General features: G+C 40.5%; 1 protein-coding gene across 1 annotated transcript in view; it reads left to right on the forward strand.

Moving 5' to 3' along the window:
• Positions 1-18970, forward strand: part of LOC126189042 (FAD-dependent oxidoreductase domain-containing protein 1-like) — a 213149-nt gene that overhangs the window by 124369 nt on the left and 69810 nt on the right. Inside the window, exon 7 of the mRNA XM_049930894.1 lies at positions 1247-1400. Coding sequence (XP_049786851.1) covers positions 1247-1400 — 154 coding nt within the window. The remainder of the gene's footprint in view (positions 1-1246; positions 1401-18970) is intronic.

Genomic DNA, 18970 nt, shown 5'->3' on the forward strand with positions numbered 1-18970 from the left:
ATTAAAGTAGCTTGCACTGTATGTCCCTATCTAAGTTACAAGGCAAGGCTTACAGCTAATATTCATATGTAGATGATTTATCCTTTTTCTGTCATTATTTCATGATTTGATTATCACAACAGTTACTATTTCCAACATGGTTGGTCAAATTCTGTCAAAGGGTGGTGTGAAGTGTGTTTTTCAAACACCACCTAAGATTAGGATCCTTCTAGTATCTGTTAACAGTGATTTTAGTGTGGGTAAAGTGGTTGGGTGTCTACCATACCCCTTGTAGATGTAGCATGTTGTATACTGGTCAGACCATCATGACTATGGAGGACCTGTGTATAGAGCTTAAGCATCATACACACTTACAACAGCCAAGAAATCTGCTATAGCAGAACACTATCTTTGTGCCAGTTATCCTCTGGAATATAAGAACACAAAGATGTTAATCTCTGTGTTCTAATATTCCACAGGATGAGTGGTACCAAGGTAGCACACACTTCCAGCTATTGGGATAGTGTTATTACAGAAACAGTTGAGATTAAATTAGTAGGTGACTTTATAAATAACGATCAAGGGTTTTGCTTGAATTCTGCTTGGAATCCTGCTCTCTTCATGGTAAAACAACAAAGGAACGAAGGTGGTGTTACTTGGTCCCCTCTCAATAATGTCTGATGTTGGTTAGTTCTGGTCGTGTCATGGCACTAGTTGTTTACACTGTTAGTGTTGTAATATGACATATTATGGTTCTTGGTTAGAATAGCCCCACTTTTCTTGCACAGCACTTTTGTGTTGCATTTGAGCCTTGAAAATGATGGGGTGTTCACCTGTTGAAGTATTGGCAGTTATTGAGACATTGCCTGGCTCAATTCTAGTAAGTTTTTTGAATCAGTACACATTAAGGAATGCTCCATGGACATGAGGGTAGACTGCATTGTCTCTCTGTCACCAGACACCAGTTCTATTTAAGACATCCAGAATGCCATTGAGCATGATGTATGTGACTTGTACCCAATTTCAGCCATTCTCCTTGAGCTGTGGTTAGCTGTTTTGTGGGTCATGCATCAGAATGGCACAACAGTGCTTTTGGTTTGTTGTAGAGCCCATTCTATGATGTATCACAGCCACCTTCTATGTGAAAGGAGTGTGCTGCTACATGGTTGTAGATTAATAATTCTATTTCAGTTTCTTGTTAGTGTACAGAAATTATGAAGTATTCTAGAACACAGTTATGACACATTTCTTTCTTATCTGTTATCAGGCGAGAGGGTGGTGGACATTTTATCTGTGGCAAATCACCTACAGAAGAGGAAGGAGAACCAAACACAGAGGATCTTGAGGTTGACTATAGTTATTTTGACAGCTGTGTTTGGCCATATCTTGCAGCTAGAGTTCCAGCATTTGAACAGTTAAAGGTACTAAAATCAGAATAATCCTTCAATGTGTTAATGAAATATTTAACTCTTATGATTGTGATATGGTAATTCCTGGAAACAACAAAATTATGGGGAGTGCCAACCAGTCACCTGATGGTATTTGACAGTTAGCACACATGCTCATTTGAAGTTCAGTAATTTACACTAGCTTTCAGTCTTCTGACTGTAGTATACAACTACGTACACCCCTGCACCTCTTCGTCCCACCACACGTATGCTTGATGTGCATGCCTTTGTGGCTGTAGCAGCACTAACTGTTTCAGATTGGTTACCTTTGTGCTATTGGAGAGTGAGATGAAACCATTGTTTCATCATGGAGGGTAAAGAAATTCAGGGTAAGCAGAGGGTAGGCAAATAGTGGGTGGCAGAAGAGGGACTGATAGATGGCTCTCAGAAACAGCGTTAACATATTTATTTATAATGTTAATAATCACAGAGCTGAGTGGGCAAGAGAAGGGGAAAAGTGGAATCCATTTTCAGAATGGAATAGTATATGAGCAGAAAATGACAAGAGAGGAAAGACTGAAGGCAAGGGAGGAGCTGGACAGGAGTAGTAGAGGGGAAGGTTCTGGCAGTTACCCATGAACAATGGTAAGTGGCTGTCTTAATTCTATTCTTTGGAAGTCAATTCAGCAAAGTTGTATAACTTTAGCAGAGTATAATGAAAATATTACAAAAGAAATACCTGAAGATGAATTTTTTGAGGCAGTGAACTATGTTAGAAATGTATGTGAAGAGAAAAATTGTGGATTAAGAACAGCTAAGTGTGTTGGTGAAAGATAGTCTATTATTTTCAACTTCCCTGCATCTTAAGATATCTGGTGCAAAATTTGTAGCTCATTACTGCATTTGTACTAGCTCTACTTGGAAATAATACTGCTGCTGAGAGATAGAGATAGAGATAGAGAGAGAGAGAGAGAGAGAGAGAGAGAGAGAGAGAGAGAGAATTTGTATCATGGATGTTTTATGAACTGATGAAAAAAATAGGTTTTGTATGAAAATTGTCAAGGAAATAATTATAACTAAGATAATTTTTTGGAAACTTAACACATTTATTTTTATAAAATTCTATTTGAAAATATTACATTTTTGAATCAATGTTGTAGGAAAATTCTTGTAGAAAGTAAATACTCGAGGATTAAAGACCACTCATCAAAAAGCAGAAGCATTGATTCCACATACAAAAGAAAGGAAACTTGCTAGCTTTCAGAATTATCCTCTGACAAGCTAGAGTAAAACACACACACACACACACACACACACACACACACACACACCTAAGCCTGAATGACTTACATTCTTCTGCAAAGTATAACTGAGAGTGAGAAGTAAGTAACCTATTCAAGTAATCATTGCTTACCCTAGTTAAGGACCTCATTACATCAAAGTGATGTATTGTGTTTGTATGTGTCAACAATAAAATATTTACTCGGTTAGTAAAGCGAGGAATTTTGATGTTTTCGTTTTGTGTGTGTTTAACAAAAAGGTGTGTAGTTGTAGCGTAAACCAAATATTTTAATACAAATCTACCATATAGTTACGGTATTACAAAAGTTTGCACAGTATTTCAATTTATTACAACTTCTAATTTGTGTCCCACATTTTGATTTTGGACATCTGGTCACTCTAAATTAAGATACTATTAACTTTCATGTATAGCTTTCATCCTTGTTTGCCCTGCTCAGTGAATATTTGCCTGACTAGTCATTTTAGAAATTCAAAGGCAGTTTTTCACTGTAAAAATGAATATAAATGAGTGGAATTTATTTGCATATAAGACATGAACTTTTTTCTAATCTATAAGTAGCGCAAACAGTAACAAAACTGAATTATTCCAGATTAAACCCACTGAAGATGCTGTAAGGTAAAAGGCAAAATATGTCTGGAAAATAAATAAATCTAGATTGTAGCAAAAAAATACTTTGATTTTATGAAGCGTATATTTATACTCCTGCTACAGATAATGGCCACACAAACAAACGTATTACGTCTGACTAGTCATCATTTTTCAACAAGGATCCATCTTGAACACAGAGACTTCAGAAACTAAGTTACACATGTTGTCACATACTAAGACAATTGCACAACAAGAGTGTCAGAAGTGATTAAATGTTCTGGGTCTCCACTTCACACAGTTCTCCTGCAGTAAGGAGTGAAATGGCAAGCCAACTGGAAACATATTCCAAAGTGAAGTATGTGGGACAGTATGATTATTGTTGGCAAATTGCACAAAGATACACATGAAATTCTGGTGGCATATGTAACAAACATGATGTCATGTCCAGCTGTAGTGAAATGACTAAGGCATCACAAACATGGGTGATGTTGATTGGGTAGGAAGTCAACCAACATCAACCACAGATGACAGTGTCCATGTAATTGAGGAATTGATTCACAGTAATCCCAGAGTGAATGTCACAGACTATGCTTAGCAGATGTGCATCTCAACAGACAGTGTTCATTAGTGTTCATTCCACCATCAGAGATCACCTGCAGTATTGGAAATTGTACTCTTGCTGGGTTCCACAGTTACTGTTACATGCACACAAAGATGCAAGATTTGTGATGTCTCTGGACTTCCCTGAGCATCACTCAGTGGAAGACAATGATATCTAACCCAAATGATTCTGGATGATGAGACGTAGGTCTGTCATTTCAAATGTGCAACAAAAAGAGCATCTGTTGAATGGAAACACATTTCCTCACCTCTGGGGAAGAAATACAAAGTTACACCATCAACAGGGAAGGTTTTGGCCATCATTTTCTTCAAGTGTGGAGATAGAATTTTTGGCAAAGGGTGCAGCCATCAATACTGTGTAGCACTGACACTGCTATGCAAAGCTGTAAAGAATGAAACGAATGAGAGGCAAGGAAAATTCAGCAAAGGCATGAAAATACAGTATCCAAAGTGTGTCATATAACAAAAGCTTTGCTTCAGCATTTTTGATCGGAGGTTTGGAAGCATCTGTTCTACTGTCCAGATCTTGCACCACATGATTTCCATCTTTTCATCAACCTGAAAGAACATATGAGGGTAAAGAGATTTTCCAACAGTCAGCACATTCACTTAGAAATTCTCATATGGCACTGTGACTGAGGAGTGAATTTCTGTCGTCAGTGAACTGACTGTTTGGTAGAAAATTCTGGCCATTGTTTACAGACACTTGGTGACTGTTTAAACACCATGTCATGTATCTGTGTCATGTATGTGTGGCATTCCAAGAAAGTTATTTGGCCAGTCATAATAATGTTTAACTTATGTTTTGAAGTCTTTTGTATATAGTGCAATTCCAGATGTGGAACCACCGGAACTGATGCTGATCTGTTCCCACTTCATATATAGCAAGAACACCAGTACACCACAGAAAAAAATGTTTAGGTTGTTTTGTAAAATTTTTGCTTTTTTTGTTCCAAAATTCTGGTGCAATAATGTTTGATGAATTTCTTGTACGATCGAAATGTTAGAGAGAATAATTATACATATTATCAGAAGTTGATTAGTTCAGTATACACTGATAGATCAAATTAGTGGAAGGTTTTAATGCCTAAGAAGTAATACAGATGTTATTTAATATAAAAAAAAGCAAAAGGATTGCATGTTATTTGATATATTTTGATCAGTTTTGCCCATCAGATTTGAGCATCCTCAGGTATACACTGCTCTAATGATAACATGTTACAAGCTAGTAGCATCACTTTACACCACAGCTAACACAAAGTTTGTTGACAAAGGTTCTGTACAATGCTTTTTAAAGTGTAGCATATTGCCATCAGGGCAATGAATATTTGAGGATTCTTTCATCAGGCAAGCAAATCTGATCAAAATAGGTGAAATAATATGTGACCTGTTACTGTGTTCAGTCCCTGTGCCCCCGTAGGCAAAGCTTGTGTTTCCTAAGTGTCCCAGCAACTATTTATTTACTTACAGTACATTACTTGTTAACTACAATGATCAACTAAATTCTACATTTTCTGTGCTTGGTGAATAATTTGAACGTTCAGAGTTTACTGCAAAACTTCTCCTGCTAAATTAATAATATTATTATAATTTCTCTTGTAATACTTCATGCATGTAGTTTTTGGGAATTTTCCATTGCTTCCCTAACCTACTCTCTGCAAGTGTTGAATGGTTCATTAAACATGCCCTATTCAATTTGTTCCCCAATATTTCCCACCTATACTAGTGCTCCATCCCTAATATTCTTGATTTTGAAGAAATGTTAAGGTCTATGTTTCACTCCTTCCTTTCTCTGTGAGCAGTTTTTCTTTGTCTTATGATGTTAAGTACTCTGAATATTTTGAAATATTTTTTTTACCAAAAACTTATCACATCATCTCAAATTACTCTTACCAAACTGTAGGCAGTGGTATGCATCTTACACCTCTTAGTGCAAGCATAAAGTATTATGGCCTGTGGATACAGGAAAATTAACAATTTAAGTGACACTGCCTGACTACAAAAGATATCATCATTATCCAGTAAGAGTTCACATTAGCCTTGTGTATTATTTTACACTGTCATTTGGTGTGCTGTTATAGTAACTAATGATATTATAATATTGCAGTACAGCAATTTGCATTAATCTCTGAATAGATAATGTATATTAAACTGAATTCAAATTAAATTTTACTTCAGGCTACTATTTATTTATTTATCCAATTGAAGACAGTGTAAATTGTATGGATGTTGCCAAAAACATAAAATACAGACACAGACGTACATAAATGTACACAATTACACACATGTATAGATACATTAATTTCTTGTCATACTGAGTTACCCATTTGGGCATTGTATTTTACTGTTCTATTGAACATATTATAAAATGCCTCTTAATTGCAGTTGTTAATGATTAGTCAATGAAATTTACATATCATTTTATGTAATTATGTATGGTATAAAAACACTTTTCTAACAAATAATTTTTTAGGGTATTCCTGAAGGCCTGTATTTCACTTTTGTCTTTGACCTCTTGTGGTAGTTTACTGTGTACTTTAATTCCATATATAGCTCACTATTTTGGGTTTTTGTTTTGTTTTTTCCATTGAGATATAAGTGGTCACTGGATCTGATTCCATGTTCATGTAGATACCTGTTTGTTGTGTGCTGATCAATGTCTTTTTTAATGTGGATCACTGTTTGCAAAATGTACTCTCATAGAAAAGTCCAGATTCTGATAGATGTAAACAACTCAGTACACTGAGTTCTCTCACTGCTTTTTGTCATAATGCATGCAGCCCTTTTTTGTAGCTTGGAGATTGTTTTGAACATTTTTGGAAGGTGACTATTAACCCATCAAGTAATGTATAAAATGTATGTTTGACCATCAGCTGGTCTCTCTCTCTCTCTCTCTCTCTCTCTCTCTGCATATGAGACCTGGCCATTATTTAAAATGACAGATGTGATGAAGTGGCTAACACTGTTTTAACCCTGTAAATATTTATGTATATTTTGCAATTCCTTGGAGAAGAATTTGTAACATTTCCTGTATATTATGCTTATTTTTTTGTATCTTAGGACAATATCTGTGAAGATGGTCTCTGACTGAAACTGGTCGATATTTGGTTAAAACAATAAATAAAATAAAATAAAAGAAGAAAAGTAAGAAGGAACACCTGATGGTCAAACATGCATTTTATACATAAAGATTGTTTGTCTGGCTCATTTTTTCCCCACAACATTATCCCATAACTCATCACAGAATGAACATATGCAAAATATGTTGTTCTGGTGTGGTACACACAGACTTTATTATTCTCAGTGCAAAGCATGCTGAAGCTAATCATTCCCCAAGGGCAGTAACACGCTCAGTCCATTTTAAGTGTGTGACAATACCCATCCCTAGAAATTTTGTTTATGATACACATTCTATGAGTTCATCTTTTACTTTTGAAGAGTTATTTTTGAGTTTTCTGCTTATGTGTAAACGAACACTGTTCATTTTTTTACATTTAAAGTTAATTTGTTGTTGTCTACTCATCTTCATATATGCATGAGTGTTTCTTTGTCCTTTATTACACTTGGTGATGTTTCATTGATTCATCAGCAAACAGCACTGTTTCACCAAGTTTGACACTCTGGGAAAAATCATTGATTTACATCAAGAAGAGTAGTGGGCCAAGCAAGCTTGCTTGGGAGACTCCAATATTAATGTGTGTGGGACAGAAAGGTACTTTATAGTATGACTGGAGTTTGTTTGAGAGATCTCTACCTTTTGCACTCTGTTTTCTGGGCATGAATTAAACCACTTATTTGCTGCCTGTCTTATACCTAGAACTTCCAGTTTATTTAACAGAATTGTGTGGTCTATTGTATTGAATACTTTGCTGAAGTCAAGTAAGATACCTGTTATATTATCTCCTTTATCTAGCACTTCCAGAACAACATTTGTAAAATGAGATATAGCTAATTGTGTTCTTTTAGCAGGCTTCAACCCAAACTGTTCTTTGCAAAGAAGACTGTACTTTGTTAGGTACCTAATTATGGTTTCCATTACTTTTGAAAATGATGACAGTAAAGAGATGGGGTTAAAATTTTCTGTATTCTCAGCTTCTCTATTCTTATGTAGGGGCAGGACCTTTGCATGCTATGGGAAGTAACCTGTCGTGAATGAGTCATTCGTGATGTGCACTAAAGGGTCTTTGATACTATCTATACAGTCCTCCAGCAAGCACACGGGCATTTCATGAATACCTGCTGAGGTTTTATTTTTTAGCGTCTGAACAACCTTGCCTATTTCTTCTTAAGTGGTGGGTCACAACATCATTGTGTTTGGAACACAATTCAGTGTTTGTATAGGCTGTATTTTGTTAGATTTGTGTTGTAGCTTGTTAGCTGTGTTTGCTTAAATATTTATATATTTATTTCCAAAGTTTGCATTTTTTAATTTTTTTTTATTCCCCCTCCTCCCCCCCTTCTCTCTTACGTATTGTGGTACCATTGTGCTGTAATTGTATGTTTACCTGTTTTTCACCTGTCTGGTGAAATTCCAGGTTGCTTATATTTTGTTTTCTGCCTTTTCTATAATTTCATCATTTTGAAAACTTTTTGCTATTACTAAAACTTTTATATACATGTTTTTGTATGTTTGATAGAATTTTTGAAATTCAGGGTCATTTTGGTGGTTTTTTTATGCTGCTGAAGCGTTTGAGCATTACAGAAGATTTCCTTATCCTTATCCTTATCCCAGTTACTTTCTGCAGTAGCCACCAGAAAGATCGCGGGAGGCGCACATTGTCAGGGTGCGTCACGGACAGTAGTTGCTGCAAGTAAAGTCCCGTCCACCAGAGGGCATGCAAGAATTCGGCTGCACCTTCTGCCGGTGGAACAACAACAACTCAGACAGCACGAGCCGTGCCCAGTCAGTTTTACATCGGGCATGCCTAGCAGACAGTTCCCGGTCTACACTATGTGAAGTGCGACGGACCATGTGATTCATGTTAATACACAATTGGTGACGAGTAGGGTCGTTCTTTCATGTGTTGCATCATTGTTCCAGTTTCACAGCTTATCCATGGCATGGAGGATTTAGTGCGGGTTTTGACTGAGCGGCAGATGGAGCTCATGGCAACTATGAAACACGCGCTTCCGGTGTTGCTCTCCACGTAGTCTGCTCCAGCAATGTTCCCTCCTCCCTATCCCCCATATGACGAATGGCGGAGGATTGGGACACATATGAACATCGCCTTTGGCAGCATTTCCAGGCTTTTCATATTGCCGATGTGGAGGTATATCGTGCTCTTTTCTTGTCTTGAATATCTCCCTTGCTGTATCAAGTTTTGCAGCAGCTAGCGCCATTGCAGGAACCCTCGTCCTTGTCTTTGGTGCATTGTGTTCATTGCTGTCTTCATATTATTGCTGCTGCATGCATGTTGTGGCAGCTAGGGTTGAGTTCTATCAATGCAAGAAACAGCCCCATCAGTCTTACCGGGCGTGGGCCGCTACCCTGCACGGTCTTAGTCGCAAGTGTCATTTTGTCACGGAGCAGTCACGAGAGTCGTATGCCCTCATTATGGTGCAAGACGTCATTGTTCATTCAGCCCCTCATAGGGAGGTCCACCAACAGACCCTGCAGTTGGAAGACCCTTCCCTTGAGGAATTCCTGTCTATTGCTCAATCGTATGAAGTCTCTCATGCCACAGGTCAACAGTTATAAGCATGGTGCGACATTGTGGTGGTTCAGGGCAGCACGGCCATGTCCACTGCTTTCTGGGTGGAGGACGTGCGGGCGATACAATCCGGCCATTACAGCCGCTCCCGCATGGCACGTAAACAGAGTTCTGGCTGCCGGCCCCTGTTACCGTCCTGTGCATTGTGCTATATACATCATGATCGGTCAGAGTGCCCCCAGAGTTGGGCTGTTCATCGCAAATGTAATAAAAAAGGACACACTGCTAAAGTTTGCCTCAAAAGAATCAAAGGAAGCAGGTACGGAGGACATGGACGTTGACATTCAGGAAGTTTCATCGGGCCAGGCTCCCAACACCTCAGCACACAAACTCTTTATCAAGGTGTTGATTCGGTCGCACCAATTATGACTGCAAGTAGATACGGGTGCGGCGGTTTCCTTGTTGAATGCACAAACTAACTCCGACCTTGGGCGCCAGTTTACCGGCATCTCCGCAGTTATGGTAAACAGTTCATTCCCCTACTGGGTCAATTCACTACCGACGTTACTTACACATCAATCACTTGGCCTCTTACTTTTATTGTTGTCAGTGATGCGAGCTCCACTAACCTTTTTGGATTGGATGCCTTTCAACGTTTTGGTTTTTCTATCGCAGACACCATACAGTTGGTCTCCGAAGACGTTCCCTATCAATCATTGGAATCTTTGACCTCTGACTTTAAGGATATCTTTGAGGAGGGCCTGGGGCGTGTTTCAGACTTTGAAGCTCACTTAATGTTGAAGGCGTCAGCTCGCCCACGATTTCTACGCGCGAGGCAGATCCCCTTGGCTCTCCGCCCTCAGGTAAAAGCAGAGCTAGACTGGCTGACAGCCCTCAGGGTCGTTCTTCTTATTTCTTCTAGTGAGTGGGCTTTGCCCCTCGTTATTGTTAGGAAACCCCCAGGACAATTATGTCTTTGTGGCGATTTCAAGGCCACCATTAATTCCCAATTGGTGGTGGACACCTATCCCTTGTTGCGTTCTGATGAATTGTTCTCCGATGTGGTGGGAGGCCAATATTTTTCGAAAATCAATATTTCGGAGGCTTATCATCAGATACCACTTGATGAGGACTCCAAATGGCTGGCGGTTGTAAACACCCCATTTGGCCTTTAACAATACCAGCGGTTGGCCTTCGGAATATCCAGTGCTCCAGCAATATTTCGGCGTTATAATGAGCACGTCACGTTGACAATCCCTCATTGTATTAATTACCTGAACGACATAATTGTCACTGGCCGCAGCACGAAGGAACACTTGCACAACCTTCGAGCACTCTTTCTCAAATTCAGGTCCATCGGCCTGCGTTGCAACCTGCGTAAGTCGAACTTCTTCCAACTGTCCATTGAGTATGTGGGCTACACCATCTCTCGGCACCTAGTCCAGCCGCTAGGAAGTTTGGTCCAAGGTATCATCGACCTTCCGCGGCCCGCTTCGCTGAAGGAGTTACAAGCTTTTTTAGGCAAGATTGTGTATTACCACAGGTTCATTCCCAGGGCTTCCACCATAGCCCTCCCCCTGTACTGCCTTCTGCACAAGGGTGTTCTTTTCGATTGGTTGCCTGCATGCGAGCGAGCGTTCACCTCATTGAAGGACCTCCTCACGTCAGTGCCTTGTTTGGCTACTTTTGACCCCAATAAGCCATTGGTCCTGGCTACAGATATTTCGCAGTATTGGGTGGGGGCAGTCCTGGCCCATCGCAACGCGGATGGCTCCAAGCAGCCACTGGCGTTTTCATCTAAAACTCTTAGTCCCACGCAGGCCCATTACGCCCAGGTGGAAAAAGAGGCTTTTGCCGTTGTCTACGCTGTTACCAAGTTTCACCCTTTCTTGTATGGCACGAAGTTTCAGTTAATCACTGACCATAAGCCATTAATATCGTTATTTGGCCCCGCCTCTAAGATTCTGGATAGGGCGGCCCACAGACTGCAGCGCTGGGCCTCTTTCCCCTCTAAGTACCATTATGACATTCATTTTCGCCCTACCGGACACCTTTCCAATGCCGACACTCTTTCCCGTCTTCCGGTGGGCCCGGATCCTAAGTTCGATCGGGAGGAGATTATGTGTTTTCATTTGGATGTGGCGTCCCACCAAGCTGTTGATGGCTTCCCAATCACTAGTTCTAGAGTCGCCTGGGAAACAGCAGCTGATCCGGTTCTTCGGCAAGTAGTTCGCCTCGTTCAGCAGGGATGGTCGTCCCGACTTCCAGGCCGGGCCTCGGACCCTCTTCGTAATTATTTTGTTCTACGAGATCGCCTCTCAGTCTTGGAAGGAGTTCTCCTTCTGGCTAATGATGATACAGCTCCTCATGTGGTTGTTCCTGCAAGTTTGTGAAGGGAGGTCCTCACGTTATTACATGAGGGGCACTGGGGTGTTTCCCGTACTAAAACCTTGGCTCGCAGACATGTGTACTGGCCTGGTATTGACAGAGAAATTGAGCACTTGGTGGCCACCTATCCCCAGTGTGTGAGCCAACAGGCATCTCCCAGGACAGCGTTCTCTTCATGGCCGCCTGCAACCCAGGCATGGGAACATGTTCACATAGATTTTGCAGGCCCGTTTCTCAATGGCTTTTGGCTCATTGTCATTGATGCTTATTCCCGATTCCCATATGTGGTTCACTGCTCCTCAACCACTTCAGAAGTTGCAATCCAGGCACTCGCAAAAATCTTTTCTGTGGTAGGTCTGCCAGTCACCCTGGTATCAGACAATGGACCTCAGTTTATTTTGCAGACCTTCCAGGATTTTTGTAGGCGCTTCGGTATTCGGCACATTTGCTCTCCCTCCTTTCATCCACAATCGAATGGGGAAGCCAAGCACATGGTGCGTACATTTAAGATGCAGATGAGAAAGTATGTGCACGAATTTCCTGCAGAGGAGGCATTGACGTTTTTCCTGACGGCATACCTGGCCACACCGATGGGAGAATGCAGCCCCACAGAGCTCCTCCACGGGCACCAACCTAGGACTCTGCTGCACCTCCTCCAGCCTGGTCCTCTCCAGTCTTCGCAAAGCAGGGTACCTGGCTTTCCACCGGTATGTTGGTCTGGGCACGTGGGTTTGGTCGCAATCCACGTTGGATACCGGTGGTGATCCTGTACTGTAATGGCCGCTGGCTCTATACCTTACAGGCGGGGGACCGGGACATACGTTGTCACCAAAATCAGCTACGTCCACGTTTGGGCAACCACCCTCCCACCGCTCAGGTGCTGGTTTCCCCATTGCTGGCACCCATGTTGTTTTCTCAGGGGATGCTACCGCCCCTCCCACCTGTGACTCCACCACACTGTGATGGTTCTCAGCCTTGGCAACCTCCAGTCGCTCCAGCACCGGCATCACCATCGTTAGAGATGTCCTGATGAGAGCCGGCCCCCCTTGCAGTTCCGGTTTCTCAGGAGGCTTTTTCACCTGTGGTTGTGCCTTCCCCGTCGTCCCAGCCACAGGGTCTTGCCCCTCCCGAGGTGGAACGGGATCCAGAGTTCAACAGCTTGTCGGCCGTTTTGTCCCAGGCTCTGGTGGTGGGACAATTGGGGCCTCTTCGTGTGGGTCACTTCCAACCGTATTCGAAGGTTCCGGCTCAAGGGTTGGCAAATCCCCCGACTCCAGCATTCTAATGGATGTGGAGGTCATCGCTACTGCGTGATGCTCCACCTTCTGACGCAGTGGATCACAGTGGCTTCACCCCCCAAAGGAGGAGGAGTGCAGTAGCCACCAGAAGGATCACGGGAGGCGCAGATCGGCATGGCGCGTCATGGACAGTAGTTGCCACAAGTAAAGTCCCGTCCACCAGAGGGCACGCAAGAATTCAGCTGCACCCTCTGCCAGTGGAACAACAACAACTCAGGCAGCACAGGCTGTACCCAGTCAGTTTTACATCGGGCATGCCTAGCAGACAGTTCCCGGTCTACACTATGTGAAGTGCGGTGGGCAATGTGAATCGTGTTAATACACTTTCGTTTTGTGTGTTAGTGACTCATAATACTTTTGGGAATAGTTCTTTGAACCTGAAATTAAATTTCAATACAAACTTAAAAAACTTCTTATGTATACCAGTCTCCATGTACACCTCTTCCCATATTTGATTGTTCATATGCATGGTAAATTCAACCCTTTTCTGCTCAGAGAAGACCGTTCTGTATGTGACTATTGTAGTTTTTTTTCTACAGTTATGTTTAATTTCAAGAGCTGACTACAATGATCTGAATAGCCCAGGTTACCTACAACAACCTCACAATATTCTTCATGCAAGTTAGCATATGGTCAATGATTGATGCTGAATGCTTAGTTACCTTTATGACTGTTAGTCAATGGTGATATTCTATAGCAGTAAATAATGTTCAAAAATATGTTGCAGAACTCATCTGGGTTCAATGTGTTGACGTTTAAATCTCCACAAATGAAAATTTTGCTCTTGGGATTAATAATCATGTCCAATACTTGGATTAGTTTTGCTATTAATATATCTATGTCACCACCGGGAGAATAGTAGATACTATCTTACACTGATTGCTTTTCAGATATTTAAACTGTGTAGTTTTCACTGATATATTGCTGGTAGTTTTTTTCCTTCATGAAAGATTTAATTACCCTTTTAAAATCATTTCATCATAGTCATGCTTCTTGTGTTTGCATCAGAAGTAGCAATGATGTTGTAAGTTTCCTTCCGGTAGACATATTGCAAAATAAAGTAAGTACTTAAGTAATAATAAGTAAGGTCGTTTCACCAACACAGTTCTTTCTTCAATGCTTCAAATAAATGTATTGCACATCGAAATGCACATGTGTCAGCCACATAACAAAAAAAGGGACTTTGATCAGGTTGAAAAATCCCTATCTCAAACATTGTAAAGTTTATTCCTACAAATGGTACATTTTGTGAGAAACTATTGAAATAAAATTTTCAAATAAATATGACTTCTAGGTCACACATTTCTAACTAGTATAATACAAGGAATTCTAAAATTATTGATTAATCTGAGATAATAATTATATATGTAAAAAGTGGACATAAAAATAAAAAACTGTCTACACTTTTTTATCTGTGTAAGGCCCTAACTTCTTTGAGATTTTAAAAAATTTTGAACAAATTCTGGCAATTAGGAACTGAGAAAAAGTACATCTTACTCTTAAAAAATACAACTTATTGGAAAGAGCCATTAAAGTAAGCTCCATACAGTGGTTTATCTGCACCCTCTTCCATCTCGTCTTGCAAATTCCTTTTTCTTTCTCATCTTCGCTGTCTTGCCCTTGTTAATATTTGTGTCACTGTGAACTGACAACAGTTTGTAGCACTCTTTTAAGGAATTCACAGCTTGCAACATTTCCTTTGTTGAATGTTACCAATGCATCAAGGACACCAAAATGCAGTGTACTAACTGACACAAACACTGTCTTGGGAATTCCGGCACAGATTATGCTGTTGATGGACTCCTTAGGATTCTGGGTGCAGTCATGTAGACATTTCTTGAATAGTATTACATCTGACACTGCTTTGGAAGTTTTTTTAATACATCCTCTATGGCAAAGGGTATAGCTGGTTTGTGAATAAATTTCTGGCCATTTTGCCATTTGCTCTATGAATCACTTCCTGAAAGACACTGCAATGAATGTGATTATTATCTTTTGAAGAGAGGTGAAACAAAACTGCCCAAACAGTTTTTGTCATATCTTCTATGCTGCTGACTTTGCTTCCTGATTTCAATGCTGGAATATTTTTGAATTTTATCTACGACAGATTCTATGATTTTTTTCTTACTATCTAATCCTCTGCCATCTTCCAATTTCTTTACCCTGAATGCAGTTTTTAGTCATCAGAGCCTCATACTCATTTACTTTTGTACATAACCTAGGCACTCCAGTTTAATTACAGTTATATTTTCTCCATATGGCTTCTCCTCATCAACTGCTCTGAAAGGTTTCGAAGCCCAACCTCCTAAATATCACCCTTGGAGGCAGGTGACTAAACAAATCTAATTTCAGTCTGAGAAATGTTAAATTTACATTGTCACACCTGCACAGTGTTTTGTTTAAATACATGAATAAACCAAAAATAAGGCAATAATATATAGGTATTACATATCATTGGAAAGAGGAAATGTGTTGTTCAAGAGCAATGGAAAAAAAAGAAAAACTGAAAATGTCAAGACTTCAAGCTACTTGGAGCCCCTTAAAGAGATACTTTTGAAAGCTATTGTGGCTCAATGAGAACTGCTGCAAAATTAACACGAACATTTTTTCTAAAGCCAACAACAGACAACAGAATTCTTGCCAAACATTCGGAGATATTACTGTTACACAATTCGAAAAACTCGTACTGTGCCCAGAAGATCCATCTGCTCAAGTTAAGTCTTTGCACTGAGTGTGCATTAAATAGAAAGCACCAACAAAGATTTTGTAGTTTTGCAGCAAGAGTGTTTTTCAGGAATTAAAAATTGGTCAAGAGTGAGTAAGAAGCGTGCACTGAGAATTCTGTCACAAGAACAGCAAAATCCCTGCATTATTTCCTCACACTAGCTCAAAGTGAGCAGGGTGCTACAATTTATATACATACACAAAGAAGATTTAATAAAACATTTTTTATTTACTTATCAAAACATGATTACAACTTACATTTTATGTTTACATGCAGTAATCTGGTGGTTCATGGTGTGGGTTCCTGTAGTCATGTCCTAGTTCATGAACCACGGGCAACGTACGAGTGGCCAAGTAAGTGGTCCCGACAGTCGGGATACCAGCTACTATGGAATAAGGCTGGGCATCTCAGACATATTCTGAGTCGTGGTCACCTTTGTGCTCATACGGCAAAGACTACCAAATCCACCGGTTAGTCCCTCAGCCGTTAGGGGTAAAACCCAATGGGACTCAGGGCAAGTAAGGCTAGCAACCTGCTTCTCTGGTACTTTATATATGATGCTGGCAACAATCAGAGCAAAATGCCTCAGACCTTTGGAGGTGACGGAGTCCCACCTCTAACTGACAAACCAGGGACTCCTAAGATACGACTTGGCAAGCAAATGGTAATGAGATGGGGAGCTATTAATATCAATGGGGACTACTGTGGGAAGAAGGTAGAGCTGGCAGAGGCTGCAAGTAAGATGGGGCTGGACGTTTTAGCTGTTAGTGACATTCGGGTAAGGGGTGAGAAAGAAGAGGAAGTGGGAGAATACAAGGTCTACCTATCAGGAGTCAAAGCAGGAATAGCACAATGGGGTGTAGGGCTTTACATCAGGAAAGAAATGGAACCCAGCATAGTTGCAATAAGGTATGTAAACGAACGACTGATGTGGATAGATTTGACAGTGTCTAGCAAGAAAATTAGGGTTGTGTCAGTATATTCGCATTGTGAAGGGACAGATCAAGATAAGATGGATAGTTTTTATGAGGCACTCAGTGATGTAGTTGTTAGAGTAAAGGACAAGGACAGTGTTCTGCTCATGGGTGATCTTAACGCCAGGATTGGAAATCGAACAGAAGGGTATGAAAAGGTTATGGGTAAATTTGGAGAGAATATGGAGGCCAACAGGAATGGGAAACAACTCTTGGATTTCTGTGCCTGTATGGGCTTAGTAATCACAAACTCCTTTTTTAAACATAAGAACATTCACCGGTATACTTGGGAAGGCAGGGGAATCAGATCTGTCATTGACTATATAATAACAGATCAGGAATTCAGGAAGGCTGTGAGGGACACATGTGTATTCAGGGGATTCTTTGATGACACTGATCATTATTTAATCTGCAGTGAAATTGGGATTGTGAGGCCGAAAGTGCAGGAGGTCAGGTCCATATGTAGGAGGATAAGAGTGGAGAAACTTCAGGATAAGGAAATCAGGCACAAGTACATAACAGCAATCTCAGAAATGTACCAGTTAGTTGAATGTAGTCAATTACAGTCATTGGAAAAGGAATGGACAAGGTACAGGGACACAGTACTAGAAGTGGCTAAAGAATGTCTTGGAACAGTAGTGTGTAAAAGTAGGATGAAGCAAACAGCTTAGTGGAATGATACAGTCAAGGCAGCCTGCAAAAGGAAAAAGAAGGCGTATCAAAAATGGCTACATACCAGAACCCAGGTAGACAGAGAAAGTTATGTTGAAGAAAGAAACAAAGCCAAACAGATAATTGCAGCATCCAAGAAGAAATCGTGGGAAGACTTTGGAAACAGGTTGGAGACTATGGGTCAAGCTGCTGGAAAACCATTCTGGAGTGTAATTAGCAGTCTTCGAAAGGGAGGTAAGAAGGAAATGACAAGTATTTTGGACAGGTCCAGGAAAACTGCTGGTGAATCCTGTGGATGCCTTGGGCAGATGGAGGGAATATTTTGAAGAGTTGCTCAATGTAGGTGAAAATGCGATCAGTAATGTTTCAGATTTCGAGGTAGAATGGGATAGGAATGATGATGGAAATAGGATCACATCTGAGGAAGTGGAAAAAATGGTCAATAGATTGCAGTGCAATAAAGCGGCTGGGGTGGATGAAATTAAGTCGGAACTCATCAAATACAGTGGAATGTCAGGTCTTAAATGGCTACACAGGATAACTGAAATGGCCTGGGAGTCGGGATAGGTTCCATCAGACTGGACAAAAGCAGTAATCACACCAATCTTTAAACATGGAAACAGAAAAGATTGTAACAACTACAGAGGTATCTCTTTAATCAGCGTTGTGGGTAAAATCTTCTCAGGTATTGTTGAAAGTAAAGTGCGAGTATTAGTTGAGGACCAATTGGATGAAACTCAGTGTGGGTTTAGGCCTCTTAGAGGTTTCAGGACCAGATCTTTAGCTTACGGCAAATAATGGAAAGTGTTATGAGTGGAACAGAGAATTGTATCTATGCTTTATAGATCTAGAAAAGGCATATAACCAGGTTCCTAGGAGGAAGTTATTGTCTGTTCTACAAGATTATGGAATAGGAGGCAAACTTTTGCAAGCAATTAAAGGTCTTTACATGGATAGTCAGGCAGCAGTTAGAGTTGACGGTAAATTGAGTTCATGGTTCAGAGTAGTTTCAGGAGTAAGACAAGGCTGCAACCTGTCTCCACTGTTGTTCATATTATTTAGGGATCATATATTGAAAACAATAGACTGGCTGGGTGAGATTAAGATATGTGAACACAAAATAAGCAGTCTTGCATATGCGGATGACTTAGTTGTAATGGCAGAGTCGATTGAAAGTTTGCAAAGTAATATTTCAGAGCTAGATCAGAAATGTAAGGACTATGGTATGAAGATTAGCATCTCCAAAACGAAAGTAATGTCAGTGGGAAAGAAATATAAACGGATTGAGTGCCAAATAGGAGGAACAAAGTTAGAACAGGTGGATGGTTTCAAGTACTTAGGATACATATTCTCACAGGATGGCAACATAGTGAAAGAACTGGA

Source organism: Schistocerca cancellata, chromosome 5, assembly GCF_023864275.1.
Source record: "Schistocerca cancellata isolate TAMUIC-IGC-003103 chromosome 5, iqSchCanc2.1, whole genome shotgun sequence".
NCBI lineage: Eukaryota > Metazoa > Arthropoda > Insecta > Orthoptera > Acrididae > Schistocerca > Schistocerca cancellata.